The 15,595-nt window shown below is 35.7% G+C and overlaps 1 protein-coding gene across 4 annotated transcripts in view; it reads left to right on the plus strand.

The window, feature by feature from the left end:
- GHR (growth hormone receptor) overlaps positions 1-15,595 on the plus strand; it is a 149,422-nt gene that overhangs the window by 130,315 nt on the left and 3,512 nt on the right. For 3 of the 4 annotated variants that reach the window (XM_069002442.1, XM_069002441.1, XM_069002443.1), the window contains exons 4-8: positions 3,023-3,152; positions 5,364-5,524; positions 6,553-6,731; positions 10,503-10,674; positions 13,169-13,259. In XM_069002442.1, coding sequence (XP_068858543.1) covers positions 3,023-3,152; positions 5,364-5,524; positions 6,553-6,731; positions 10,503-10,674; positions 13,169-13,259 — 733 coding nt within the window. The remainder of the gene's footprint in view (positions 1-3,022; positions 3,153-5,363; positions 5,525-6,552; positions 6,732-10,502; positions 10,675-13,168; positions 13,260-15,595) is intronic. The other variant, XM_069002444.1, reaches the window with a different exon arrangement.

Here is a 15,595-nt window from a genome sequence, read left to right on the forward strand (position 1 = left end):
TCAACTGGCTCTTATTAAGTGACGCAGCCTTTGATGAGCTTGGTGGGTTCAGGAGCAAGACCTAATTGACAGAGCATTTACTGCCAATGTACAAATTCAAGCTACAGGAAATAGTACTGCAACTCTTCATAGCTGCTTTCAATGTTAAATGTAATGAATTCCCTTCCTTATATTGCCATTTCCACCTTTTTCTATTGGCTCTAGCAGTGAGACATTGTACGTGCTTTCAGAGTGGATTATATGAAGAGATGTGCTGTTGCGTAAGGTTTCATCTATCACTGATTTGCATATTGGGACATGTTATACTTCTGTAAGTTTAACTTAGCTGTAAGTTTGACTGGTACAGGATGTTCTGATAATGGATAATTCTATGTATACCTTCTAAAATTCACAACCAGAAACACCTCCTTTTGTTCAACTAAAGTACAGCCCCTTTTTTCATTTTCTGTTTAGTTAGATTGGTTTTTATGAATCAGTCATATCCTCATTATTATTTCACCTACCAAGGTCCCACACTAGTAAGTGGGACATCTCTGTACGACTTTTGTACTCCTCCACTGTTGTCCCTGCAGAAGTAGTAGAGGTCTGGTAATCCTCTGGCAGTAGGACTTTCCCCAAGATGATGATAAACTGTTTTGCTAGACCCCAGTTACATATTTCAGTTCTCTACTCTTCCACTTGCAGCTCCTTTTAAAGTTTTATTTTATTAGATGGACTTTTAAGGAAGGGAGGGAAGGGAGAAGAAGAAGGAAAGAAAAAAGGAAATTCAATCTCTAAAGGAATTAGCTTTCTGACACTTTTTTCCATGTTTTTTTCCCTGTTGAATTGGCATATTTGGTCAAGCCATTATCTAGAATAAAGCAAGTGGTTTTATTAATGACAACTTGACTGGAATTTACTGGATTAGATAGGAAAAGAGCAAGTGTGCATCCATGCTTTGTTTTGCTCTTCTTTGTTTTGCTCTTCTAGTCTATTTAAAATCTCGGTTTGACAGCCTTTACCTTCAGTACCCTGCTGCCTTTTTGCCTAAATGCATTCAGCTGAGCTATTGCTTACAGTTATCACATTCTGGGACAGTTTGTTCAGATGGAGCTCACACAGGGTCCTGCACAACGCTGATAACTGACTGGTGTGGGAAACAAGGAATTCATGAGCTCTACTCCAGGAATGCCAAGACTTACACAAGTCAATATGTTAAAGTTTTCTTCAGTCAGTCACAAAACCTGTGGTTTTGAAGGCTGGAAACTTGACACAGAAACTGGAAACATTTATCATAAGATAATATTTCTTTCAAATAGTCATAAAATTAAAATATATGTATTCCTATAAACCGGTTAACCAGGAATACTGAATCCCAAACAAAAATACTCCCTGTTCAAAAATTCTTGTGTCTGTTGAAGGAACATCTGTAAGAGAAACAACTAACAGTCCTATCATGATGAAGTGGAAAAGAGACTTAGGGATACATTCCTCTGAAGTTAGGATGTAAGTGACCAAGTCTTAATTTGTTTTCTGTATTGGTAATCCTCTCCATTGCAAATTATGCCATTCTGGCTGTGTTATTATAATTTTCCTAGAAGAGTTTGTACATCTGAAAGTGTCCATAAAGCTGGTAAATTCCAGAGAATTTATTATTAAGACATTGTAGAGCCTATATCTAAGATTCTGCTACACCTCTCAAAATCTAAGTGAAGTTTTATTTGATCCAGTTCATTTCACTATGCTAAAAAGTGACAGCATTACTTAATTTACCCCTAGAGATGAGAACATGGCTCTGCATGGTCTTTAAATATTGTATGTTCTAGCTATAAATACAGCTATAAATACATCAACAAAAATATTATAATTTAGGGGAGTTTTCCAATATATAATTTTCTCAAATTCTTAATCTGTTACAGTAAAAATAACTATATATGCATGTAGCTAAGGATAGAAACAGGAAAAGCCATGTACTTCCTTGCACACTATCTGTTTATAGAAGAAGGGAGAGACACGTATCTTCCTGATTATAGGTATTATGCAATTGAGGTAATTTCATTCATGTCTTTGAAGCAAAGGCAGAAATTTTAATTCATTCCTCTTTCTTCTGTTTTTTTCTTCTGTTTATTTTTCTTTGTTTTGCTTTTATATAAGTATTTGATTTTCAATTAAATCAGAAAATTCAAGTTTGAAAGCTGGAACACACTTTTTAAAAGTTATAAATATAATGCTATTGTTGAACCTTTTATTCTTTTACTTTGGATTTATGTTATGACAATTTGCAGTTTCGTGATCATGTGCTGTTTCTAACAAAGACATCTACCACATGAAAACTGTTTGATGAATGATGTAAAACTGTGTAAAACTTCTGGTCAATCCCAGAAGCACTTTGGAGTTTTGCCAAAGCTGTCAAACATTGAGTACCATACCAGAAAATTCAGGCACAATAGTAAAAATGTTCTGGTTTAATATTTTTTGAAAAAAGAACAGTGCCATTTTCTTCCACTTGTAGCAACAGTTCATTTCAAAATTTGTTTCAGCTTTAAAATAAACTTATTTAAAGTTCAGTGAAATAGAACATGCTGGCTAGGGAAAAAAAAAAAAAAGCCAGCTTTGTTTAAATCTTTCCAATCAGACTTCAGTTATCTTAGTATGGCAAGATGAATTCTCAATGCTTTGGGGAGGCAGAGGAGGGGACAGGAGGGTAGGAGGTTTAATCTAACCAGGTTGTGAAATATATTTGCTCAGGCCTTTTTTATTGTCCAAAGTGTACAATTGTATGGGATTACAGTGTCAGGCTGTAATACTATCACTTCTACACTGTACAAAAGAGAGCTTGGCTCATCTTATAAATTTGGATTCTATAGTCATTTACACGTATGCACGTGAGAAGAATTTAAATCTTGCCTCATTATACATAAGGGATTGGAAGAAAATTTAATTATTCATTAAAAGTGCTGAATTTCATTTTAATAGCATGTTAGTCTGGGTTTTGGATTTGTTTAATGTGTATCCTTCTGTCCCCTGCTGTTTTTCCTGACAGACCTTTTGCAGTGGCCGCAAATCAGCAAATGTAGATCACCTGAAATGGAGACATTCTCATGTTATTGGACTGCTGGAAATTTTTATAACCTCACTGCTCCAAGAATAATACAGCTCTTGTACAAGAAAAGGTAATAAAAGCTGAAACAGGAAAAGAGAGAGAAGTTATTTATTTTGCCATGCTTGTTAGGCTGTTACTGTTAATTTTTTTGCTGTGATATGAGCCATTCTGTTTTTAAGGGTATAAAACTATGTTTTAATTACATTTTTTTCAATGTCAGAATTTATTGGTAATTATTATGCCATTTGCAGCAACAAGCATTATTTGACAGATAATTAAGAGCACATTCTTATTAAATTTAGCCCAGGTTGCAGAATCCAAAACGGAACACTATATGGCTTGGGTAAGGATTTCTTAATAGGCAACTTCAGTTTATTCTGTATCTGCCTAAATTGCAACATCACAATTCCTTATATCTGTGCACAGATGTGGAAGTTTTCAAACTTTTATTAAAGTTTTATAAAGTTACCATTGATCAGTTGCTGTGATAAAGTCTGAAGGTACAGGTCCAGGGAAAAAGGCTGCTCTGATATGGGAATAATGTTTCATTGAGTCCTGTTCAACTATGATTCACATTCCTCTTCAAGCTTTTTTAATTTTCAGGTTGTTAGAATGATTAGCCTGAAAAAGGACATGGACATTACCAGTAATGGCTGTTAAATAAAATAGGCCTTCTGTTCACAGGAAAAGGAGGATGTGAATTTCTGTTCCCTCTAATGAACAGAGTTTTGATCTTTTTGATCTACAGACACTTTTTGATGATTATGGTGATGATGATACATTTCCATAGCAGACTTAAGCCTAACAGCAAGGCTGGCTTTCTTAGTTACTCTGAGACCTCTCAGAAATCAGAGAATCATAGAATGGTTTGGGTAAGAAAGGACCTTAAAGTTCACCTATTTTCCAACCCTCTGCCATGGGGAAGGACACACTCCCTATGTTTAAATGTTTAGCTGACAGTCGTCAATAGCATATACTATGAGGTCACAAATGTTAAAAATTAATTAAACTCCACAATGAAGCAATACCATGTACATTGAGCAGATCACATATTTCATCTTTGTCCTAGAAATTAGAATACTGCAAGAAAAGATGTGGTAAAAGTACTTCTGTTTCAACATGCAAGCAACAGCTAAAGCTCAGGACTGAATTCTGTCATCTAAACCAGTCTCCTGTTCACAGAAGCCATAGCATCTAACCATGTGCACCTTTACCAAGTCCTGACTGGCAGAGTTACAGTATTTCATTCAGAATAGTGTCTAGTCTCATCAGCTGGGCACAAGACCAGTGGCAGAAATGTTTCTTACTCTAATCTATGTAGCATCTGCCTTATCTAGTTTTTAGAGCACCCACTCCAGTATTGAATGCTGCACTTGGCGTAATTGATGTAATCATGCCTCTGAACATTTTCAGTGGCTCTTAGTTAGAATAAGCATTTATGGTACATATTTTTAATAAAGCAGGACTGTAATTTTTGAAAAGATCATTTTTTACTTTGTATTTGTGCTGAGAAAGAGTATTGAGATAAAAACAAACAACAGCAGGTCTGTTTGCTATGAGATTTGTTTTTCTAAGGTGACTTCAGAAATGTTGAATACATCTGTCACTTTTCCTACAGAGTATTAATAGCTATTTAGCCATTCCCATTTTGTTTTAACTGAAGACCTTTCTGAACCTACTGAGTAGTCTAAGCTTAGCTGTATTTAAAATAATGCTATCTCAATCTGAGGTTTATGCCATTCTACTGGTTTGTCTTTTTTACGAGCTGAAATGGATGTGATATATCCTGCTGCAATTCTTTTATTTACAAAGAACATTTATGAATTTTTTAACAAAGTCATTGTGAAAATATAAAAGAGGTTTTCTTGCTAGCAATTCCAAGCTTGTGTTTTAGAAGTTCTGTATCCCATGCAATGTAGCCCTTCCTCACTCACAGCACTGTTTTTCTCTTCTTTTACATCGTATGGTCCTGGGTTGGTTTGTGCTCCTGCAGCATCCACAGTCGGGCACTTTCCTGAGTGTGAGCCATCAGTGCTTTTGAAGCAGCATCCAAAGCTCAGAAATGCCGTTAAGAGTACATGAGTGCCTAAACTCAGTTATGAAGGTTGCTTCAGTAGTGGTTTCCTTGTAAATCACCATCAATATTGACATATTTTTCTCCCTTTCATAAATGTTACAACTTATCAGCACTGTGTCTTGTAACATCTGTAATTTGGACTTTGTAAGGTCTATAAATCTCTCTCTCTCTCTCATGAATATTGCATTTTTGTTGTCATTCTAGTAATGAGGAAGACTGGAAAGAATGCCCTGATTATATCACTTCAGGAAAAAATAGCTGTTATTTCAACGCGTCCTACACCTCTGTGTGGACACCATATTGTGTCCAGCTTGCCAGTAAAAATGAACTGTACGATAAAAAATGTTTCAGTGTTGATGAAATAGGTATGCTTCCATTATGTATCTTACCTCTATAAGCTTTTGTATTACTCAGACTGTGTTTAAACATTGCCTCTCAGAAAAGTTAGTATCTAAAATATATGATGCATAGGAAGGGATTTGATTTTGTAACACCTGTAATGTGATCCACACCAGAAAATATTGCCTAGATTGGAAGAAAGCTTAAAGGATAAAAGCAAATATGTGGTTTCTTTTTCTAAATACTAGTGGTCTCTTAAATGTGTACACGTTCAAATGAGCTTGTCTTTGCTGTCACTTCGAGTTCTTTCTAAATGGATGCTACATCTCCTTGTCCAGTAAGGTTGGCATTAAAACCTTGATTCTGCAAAGCTCTGGAAGCAAAACACTGTTTTGTTCCTGAATGAACTGTAATCTAAAGCATCAGGATGTTTAGTATTTCTAAGCTAGGATTTATATTTATGACAATATGAATTGTGACTTTACTGTGCCTGGGACTTTACAGATGTTATTGCTTGTTCAGAGTGGTAGTGTACCACCATTAACTGCATATCCAGATAATTTATTCCTTCTATGATTAGAATACCCAATGCTCTCTTTTATTCAGCTGAGCAAATTTAGATTAGTTTTTCGAGTACCAAAGTTTTTCAATGTACTTGTACATTAGCTACTAAATATTTCTCTTTCTGTGCGACTCCAATTATTGCTTTTATTTCTAGTCAGAACTCTAGATTTAAGTTTTGATGGATAATTGTTTATATCTAGTGTTTTATAATCTGCTGTTCATAAATATACTGCAATAGGGAATACATTCTTAATCTTCTTTATTAGTTGCTTTGGTGAGATTTGTGCAGAGCATGTCTACTACCAATGGCAGGGTGTCTTCTTGTTACGAAACTTGTAATGACTTTGTCATTGCAATATATTCAATTTTCATCAGAAAATACATGGTTAATATACTTTTTAAGTCCTGAAATAATTTATCAGTGTGTAGTAAGAATTATCACTTCACATTGAAAACTGGCTGTTTTATTCCAAATACTCTGTTTAAACAGTACTACCTGATCCTCCTGTCCACCTTAACTGGACTCTGCTAAATACTAGTCAGACTGGGATCCATGGGGATATCCAGGTAAGATGGGATCCACCACCAACAGCAGATGTTCGGAAGGGATGGATTACTCTGGAGTATGAGTTGCAGTACAAAGAAGTTAATGAGACAAAATGGAAGGAGGTATGAAAAAAATATTTATTATACAATAGTCATAGCACAGTGCAGGCTTGTTCTGTCCCTAACATTTTTGTACCACCATGAAAAATATGTTTGTAATTACTAATTAGACAATAACTTAATTCTTAAACAATATGCCTATGTTTTGTCTGACATTTTCTAGCAAACACTGTAACTTTATGTGTCAAGATAGTTGACAGAGAGGATAATGAAAAACCCAGAAACCTCTGTGTTAGATGAGTAACTACAGGAATAGCCAGATATATGCAAGTTTCTTCAAGGATAAAATATTTTTCTATTGTTTTCTGAAACTTCAGCTATTTAAAAAGTGCATGGTTTTTCAGTAGTCAGAACAGGAATATTTTGTTTGGTAAATGTCACCACGTCAATCCAGGTTCTTCAGAATACCTGTAAAATTTTAATATTTATAATTATCATTTCAGAAAGAGAAAGAGAAAGAGAGAATGAGAAAGAGAGAGAGAGAGAGAGAGAAAGAAAGAAAGAAAGAAAGAAAGAAAGAAAGAAAGAAAGAAAGAAAGAAAGAAAGAAAGAAAGAAAGAAAGAAAGAAAGAAAGAAAGAAAGAAAGAAAGAAAGAAAGAAAGAAAGAAAGAAAGAAAGAAAGAAAGAAAGAAAGAAAGAAAGAAAGAAAGAAAGAAAGAAAGAAAGAAAGAAAGAAAGAAAGGAAGGCTTTGAGTTACAATTTAATATTTGATACAAAAAGCAGATAAAAAAAATGCAACATAGATAAAACTTACAAATTGCATAACAGACATCAAGGGCAAATTTGTGACTATGTGGATAGTCTATGAAAGTATAAAACAAATTATTTCAAATCTTTTAAGTTTTCAATTTAAAAATCACTTAGCTTCCTGTGAAGTTCATTTTTCTGTTACAGGGTAGATATTGCACCCATCTTACCTGAATGCATAGGCTAAATGCCAGTGTGTCATGGCATATTTGTGTATGCAGAACTTTTTTCAATGCAGTAAGAACATCATGTCAGAGCAGAATCCTTCCTTTGCTTTCTTATTAGTATGAACTGAGTTAGCTGGCAGAAAAAAACCCCAGATAATACTGTTACAAATTTATCTTTAACTACGAAAGGCAAAGTTAAACAACTTGAACATAGGGAAATCCTCAACTGAAACACAGTCAAACTGGTTTGCTTGCCTTTCACCTGTGAAAGACCTTGGCCCCCTCCTCACTTCTGATCCTTCTCAGTGTTAGCATTTTCTCCTTACCCTACTCCTTATTAATAAGCTTACAGCCAGACAGGCCTATAATGTCTGCAACGTTTTTTGCCTAATACTTCTCTGTCTTTTCTATCTATATTGATTTAAGCTGTACTTAATATATTAGCCCCTGTTTTAAAGCCTATGAAATGAGTTAAGCTTCGGCAGTAAATCAATAGTCTTTAAGAAATTGAAAATCTGTAGCTTTTCAAAAGCAAGTGTCAATACAAGTATCTCTCTAAAAATGCACATTTTTGATGGTTTTTCTTATAAGCCTTTAGGTATCAGTCTTATAAATACTGTAATAAAGCTTTGTTCTTGCTCCAGTACCATCAATAATCCCAGAATGCTTTGAGAAGAGTTCTCTGGAGAGCAAAGATTTGAAGATCAGTGTTCTTTCAGAACACAGATAAGGAATTCCTGACTGCTATACTTGCCTCAAGAGACAAAGTATTATAGATTATGTTGTACTTAAGCTGTGTATATTGAATGGTTTTGTAAGCCTTTCAGTTTAGGAGCATAAACATGGAATAATTCACTGAGACACTATCTGAGCAAAAAAGGCAAATTTCTGAACACAGTCCTGGTCTGGCCCACAACAAGAGCAAATTTCTGAGTGTTGAAGCAATGCTAGAATTTCACTCTTTGGATTCCTTGCTACAAATACTTTCTCAAATGCGTGTTGAAGCACGTTAACAGATAAATGTCTGGTTTTACATTGTCAAGTTATACATGTCTAGTTATTACTAGTTTTTTACACAAAGGATAATCTTTGACTGCTTAAATATACCATAATGATTTGTACATATAACTAATACAAAAATTAATTTATAGTACAATAAAGTCTCTGATCAGACTTTATTATACTAAGTCCCCCCCTTACTGAGACTTGTTTGTAATTTTTTTATATGTTTGGGGATGATTGTTTGATTTTTCTTGTATAGCCTTTATTATTTTTCAATATATTTACTAATTGAAAACAAATAACATCTTAATTGAAAGAGGATGAAACAATAATTAGTAAAGTGTTATAACAGTAAGTTATAGTGATAAGAGGACCAAAATTATTTTCTGAGCAACATTCTAAACCCAGTAAAATATCCACCCTTACATAATGGGTGCTCATGAGACAGAGACAAAATATTAGTTACCTTTTATGATGTCTCTCTTGTATGACTTTTGCTTGATTACTTGACTGAGAAAAGTGCTGTTCATCTATTCATTTCATGCTGAACTTTCCCCAGTCTATACATCCTGCTCCATCCAGGTGTCTTTCATAAAGGCTCTGATTTTGTCTTCATACTGCTTTTTCCAAGTGACACCATTATTTGGGATGCATGTAAACTTACCTATGAAACTTCAGTGAACTATTTCTTTGTGTCTTAATAGCATGACATAGGTATATATTGAATTTCCTTCTATTGCTTTCCAACTGGATATTCTTCGCATGTTAAAACATTGGTGGTTTAGAGCAATGGTTCTCCACAATCTTATGCTCAACTACTAGCAGAGAAAAGCAGTCTGCCTCCTCCAAAATCTGGTTGGTTCTAAGAACACTGGAGTCTGGAGTCACCAGGGATCAGACAACTCCAGAGAACACAGCCACCAACAGATTGTGTCTCAAGTTTAGGTTATGCAGCTACAGAGATTATAGGACTGTACTGTTGAATTGTCCTTCAAATTCCCAAAGCCCACTGCTTTCCAGATATTTTAAATCCTAGCCCATGAAGGTTTTTTTCTGGTATCATCCTTGATTCTGAAGTAAAAGTAGAATATATAATATCTGCCACATGAATTTCTATTTTGAGGACACTTTCCTTATTTTTTGTATACTTTTCTTGGGCTGTTGGAATTAAAATGCATATTCTTAGAGGAGTAATAGAAAAAGGGAGAAATTTAACCCATTAGGATCTCTAATGTGATTTCCCGCACTGTTTGATATTCAGCAGTGTCTAGTATGTTGCAGTTAAAATAGAAGTTTCAAAGACCAACAGTCTGATGCCAGCTCTCACACAGTCTCTATTATCACATTTTGTATATTGCTGAAGATTTTGGGGACCTAATACAGTGTTGTCCAAATAAAAACACTTTTAACATGCAATATGTCTGGTTATAACCATTAAACCTGTAGAGAAGATTGCAGTAGTTTTAGAACTCTCCTGTTATTTTAACAATATTTTTGGCATTCTGCAATCAGTAATGTTGTGTTATAACAGTAGAAAGGATTTACAACCTGATAAGATCAGTGCAAGATGTTCACACTACCTACTTATGGCTTTTAACTGGGGGAAGCTGCCTTTCTTCGCTGACTGTATTTATAGAGCTTGGATTCTCTGCTTTTGGTGCCCTGAATCACAGCAATGCCTGATGACTACTAAGTCGACAGTAAATGGTGTGAATTTTCTCTGAACCCTTCTTGTGGTATCCTTAAAATTCCCAGTAGCAAAAATGCCCTCAAATTTTTCTTTCTGAAATCAAGCAGTAGTGTAAAATTTCTGGTACAACTCAAACAAATAAATCATAGTCCCTCTGTCTTTACAGTTAAAACCCAGGCTCTCAACAATGGTTCCACTGTACTCTCTGAAGACAGCAAGAGATTACGAGATACGGATCCGATCAAGACAACGAACTTCTGAAAAATTCGGGGAGTTCAGTGAAATCCTCTATGTATCATTTTCTCAAATAGGCATTAGATGTGATCATTGTACAGAAGGTAAATAAGCAAAGTGTTTTTATAGCTGTGATTATTGTCTTTTTGGTGATGGGATGAAGGGTATTTTCCACCATGTTGTATGGTTGAATACATAGATAATTCAGCCTACTGAGAATCGTTTGGTGAGATTAAGAATGTTCAAGTTCCATGTACAAGTTCCAAAGCAAACTCAGCAAGACTGTTTCACAGCTCATCAGAGAGCAAAAATACAAATAGCTTTAAGAATCAGAGATAACTGCTGTTGCACATCTCATAGAGTCTAAACCAAAATTAAATTTCATATTTCATCATCTAAAATGAGCACTTCATTTGGGAAGAGAAGAATTGTGATTTCTTATAAGACTGTTGGCTAAGTTTGTTTCCAGAATTATGTGCTTTTCTGATCATCCTGATATACTATCAAGGGCCTTGAGTGTTTTTCTCATTCTTGCTTGTGACTGGTAATCATTTTAAAGTGCTGTTAAAGACAGAAGAAGAAGCAGCCATTAAGAATCACATTTTTCCTATTGAAAGAATGATACAGTGCCTTTCCCAGAAGTGTTCTCAGGTCTGAGCTACTAAATTAACTCTTCAAAATATGAGGTCTTCAGCAAGTAATTTTAACAAGGTGCTTCACTTCATTTTCCAGGGTATTAGTGAAGGTATTACATCAAACAATCTGTAACTCTTCACTTTCAAAATCTTACTTTTTAGCTCTTCTTATTACTAGTTCTCATTTCTAATTTATAGGAACAGTTAATGCTCTCTACATGTGGCATCATTTTATTAACCCCATCTACATTAAGTGGTCAAAGTTTTCATATGAATTAAATTAAAATACTAGGAAAATCTAGTAGGCCGTCCTACAGTCAGTTTTCTTCAGTCACTGCAACTCAGATTCTCCAAGGTGATCTTAATCCACACACCTCACACAGCAGCAGTGAGCTGATTGAGAATTTAATTTTACTTATTTGTATAGCACTTTCAGGAACACAGAAATAAACTTTAGATACGTTTCATGTATTAATAATTTAAAGTCATCTAATGCAATGTTCTAATTTCTTGAAGTAATTTGAGAGTAATTTGAAGTAAATGAAGGAATTTGCTGGTCTCACTGACATGAAAATGACTTACCAAAAGAGAGACCTGTTTAATGCAGACATACCCATATAGAACTTAACTGATGCCTGGAAGCATGTCTGGTCAAAATCTGAGCTGGGAATACAGGTCTCAAACTTGTACCAGAATTTTATATTTTGTTTTTTCTCTGAAAGGTCATTTATCATCATGTATAGCGTTCTAAAGCTTTCTGTCGAGTATTCCTTGGTCCAAAAAAAAAAAAAAAAGTTAAATTTTTATGGAAAACTTAAAGTCATGAAAAATGAGAGAACAAATTTCTCTATGCTTTGTAATCTACAATGTCATATTACGCATAATGGAATCTAGTATTCAAGAGATAAGACATTTCATTCATCAGCATTGTTCTTCATTTCTACGGAAGTGCTTTTCTCAATTAATTTCTAAATTCTTTGTAGCCATCTGCAAGGTAAATAAAAGGGACATTTTTTTTTCAGTTGATTCAGTTGGTTCACAACATAATTAATCTTTAGCTTTTAGAAAGAGCTGTGGTATGTTTTTCAACACCACCACACTTTAGTTTTTGTGAGAGAAGAATAGTTTGCCTGTGATTCATGTCCTATTACTAAATGTTCTCTCAGCTTGGATGAACAAGTAGTAGCATGTCTGTGGCATTATACACTATCGGAACTACTGATACCATGTTCCAAGCAGGCAGAATGTTCCTCATGGCTGATTTTCCTATAGGTATTATCTTTATTAAGATCTTGTTTAGATTTATGAAATCAGTCTGGTTTTGCAAGGAGTCTCAGTGGATTCATCAATGCATGGAGAGATACTGAGACCAAAAGCTGCCATGGATTAGGAGTGGTACTCCCCAGTTCACTGCCGTGACTGAGACTGTCCCAAACCACACTCCGCTCACTCGGTACCCCCTTCTCCTTCCTGATCCAGCGGGATGGAGTTGAGAACTGATGACAGAAAAAGTGAAGATCATGGATTGAGATACGAATGGTTTACTGGAAACAGCAATGAGATAAGAAACAGTAACAGCAACAGTATTCGTAGCAAAAGTATACAAAAGAGAGGGTGGTTCACACACAGAGATGCTCACTGCACAGACAACAAGCAATGTCAGACAATGCCACCACATTTTTCAACCAGCAGTCACATCCTTTTTCTTGGAAGCCAGAGAGTTCCTTTGTCTGTCCCTAGCAATGACATGAGGTGGTATCGAAGAACCTCTGAGTCCTGGCCAGAACTAGGACAAAAGCACATTTTTATTTCTGCTGAACATAGAACTTTCACATTTACGTAACAAAAATTTTCATCAGTTTTTACCACTTTGGAATCCTCAGGTGGCAGAAGACAAGGTTGAAATTAAAGATGTGACAGTGACGGAGATTCCTGCTTATATGTTCATGTTTTGTTGTTTCAGAAGTTGAGTTTCCATGGTTCTTAGTTGTTGTCTTTGGAGTGTGTGGGCTGGCTGTAACAGTGATCTCAATCATGCTGTCTAAACAACCAAGGTAGAGAATTTTTATTTGTTGGATTTTTTGTACCTGTGGCTTAAAAAAAAAGAAAGATTTTTCAATTATTTCAAATCTGGGGGACTAGGAACCATTGTGACCATTTTTGTCCATTCTTGTAAACTACATATAACTGGAATTTGTATGTATTGGGCCTTCAGCACGGGGAATCTGATTCTGTTGATCTTCTTCTTGCACTGCAGAACATTTTATTCTACACAATTGATTTACTTAGGCTTTGAAGGGGGTTGGTTTTTTAGTTCATTCAAATTTTCTTAACACTATTTTTATTCACATGCTGTTCAAAAGTTTCATACAAACCTGTGTCTATACATTTTATGTATTTGATTTTGTTCTTAGATCATTCCACTAAACTCTACTTCTTGAAGCCAAGGGAAGGAGCTTGAGTCATAGGGGAATACTGGTCTCTGTGGATAAATTGCAGCTTCTGTAGAGAACAAGAATAAAATGAAACAAAGCACAGAATTGCATTGTTTGGAAAAATTACAAAATTGTGTCATATATAAAAATGAAAGAAGAAAACATACATAAAAATGACAGATCTTAAATTAATTAACCCCCTGATATGTGTGTTCAGGGATAGGTTCTGGCAGAATTCAACTTGGATGTCATACCAGTACTGTTCTACACTATGGAGCAACACCATGGTCAAGACCCAGTGCACCCATGCATGTTGTCAGTGGTCTTGTGTTTACACTTTGAAAATGAACACTGAGTAGTTTTGCACATACCAGCTAATGGTGAAATTTCATTTGACGTACTGAGATGAAAACTATATGGCACATTTGGAGCAGAGCAAAAAAAAAAAATTTCTATTAAACAATAATTTTTTATTTTAGTAGGCCCTATGCTTTGACAGAGTTTAATTTCAGGAAGCCATTCCCTGCAATAGCATCCCAATCCCAGATTTAAGAGCAAGGCTACTGATACAATTCATGACAAAAGCCTGAGGTGAGAGAATGGGGCAATGTGCATGTGGGACCAGGAGCTAAGGTCAGCACACTGGGCAATGGGTGGCTTAGTCTCAGAAAATCCTGAGGTCTGGAGCATATCTCTGATCAGACTTTATAAATACCTTCCATGCTAATCATGAATGCTGGAAGAAGCTTTTCTCCACTGAGAAAACTTCTTCATGGGGAAAGTTTTACTGGATAGTTGGCGTGCACCCTTTCCTTCAAAACTGAAGCATTTGGTGGTGGAATGGCAATGTATTCTGCAGAGAAACAGCCTGCATAAGTTTTCCATAATGCAAAATATCCAGGCTTGGTTTCCTCCTGATTCTCAAAGATACCAATTCATATTTTCCTCAGTTTTGATCTCACAGGATCTGAATGAGTCCCTCTAGGACAGATGCCATAGGTTTAGGTCATTAGAGTTGAGAGATGAAAGCTTGAGTTATGCTAGGCTAAGAAAGGAGCAGAGCATAGCTCTCCCTCCCAAATGTCTTCTCCAGGCAGTGAGTGGTAAAATTCTTTGTCTTTTGCATTAGAAGCAATGCCCAGTCCTGTCAGAATACCTGATTTGTGGATTCAACTGTAAAGCACAAACCCTAAGCTGGTACTCTGATAGCCCAACCAGTTTACACTGCCTCTCCAGAGATTAGGTGGAAAATTACTGGATTTCTGGCTCTCATTAGGCTTGCTGGGCAGAACACTGAGGTTCTGCCCAAAACCAGAAACATCTGAGGAATTTGGACTTGCCATGGTTAAGCCAAAGGTGCCTAAATTTCTCTCTAGGCAGTCTTTATGACTCCTGTGACCCTCTCTGGACCTCACCAAGGTCACTAACAAGGCAGCACAAGTAATGTTTGGATTTGTATCTGCTGTTCCCACACCTTACTTTCTAAAATAGGCAACTAACCCAGTATAAAGAGAATTTTGAATTTTCCTTTTGTTTATCTGTTTGCAAAAGAAGAAGGGAGGTAAAATAGAAGAGATAAGCATGACCAGCTACCGTTGGATTATTATTAATGAAAAATTATCCTTCTGTTAGAATTGGAGGGGAGGGGGGAGGCGCAGGGGGACTGGTTTGGTTTGGCGTTCTTTTTGGTCTCCTCAAAAAATTAGGAATGCACTTTATGAAGGATTATAATAATATGCATTTCCACAGCCTGCAAATGCACAAGCAAATTACTAGTCCTTTCTCTACAAGGGTAATCCCCTGCCTTAATTATATATTACTTGTTGCACTAATGATTCAAAAAGCAGAAGTATCATAGAGATGGCAAAATACTAGCTTAAATTTTTGCAGATGTTTCAATTCCCATTCTCTGTTCCCCTACTTAAATTTATTGGGTGTATGCAAAGCTACTGCGT

Source organism: Aphelocoma coerulescens (assembly GCF_041296385.1).
Source record: "Aphelocoma coerulescens isolate FSJ_1873_10779 chromosome Z unlocalized genomic scaffold, UR_Acoe_1.0 ChrZ, whole genome shotgun sequence".
Taxonomy (NCBI): domain Eukaryota; kingdom Metazoa; phylum Chordata; class Aves; order Passeriformes; family Corvidae; genus Aphelocoma; species Aphelocoma coerulescens.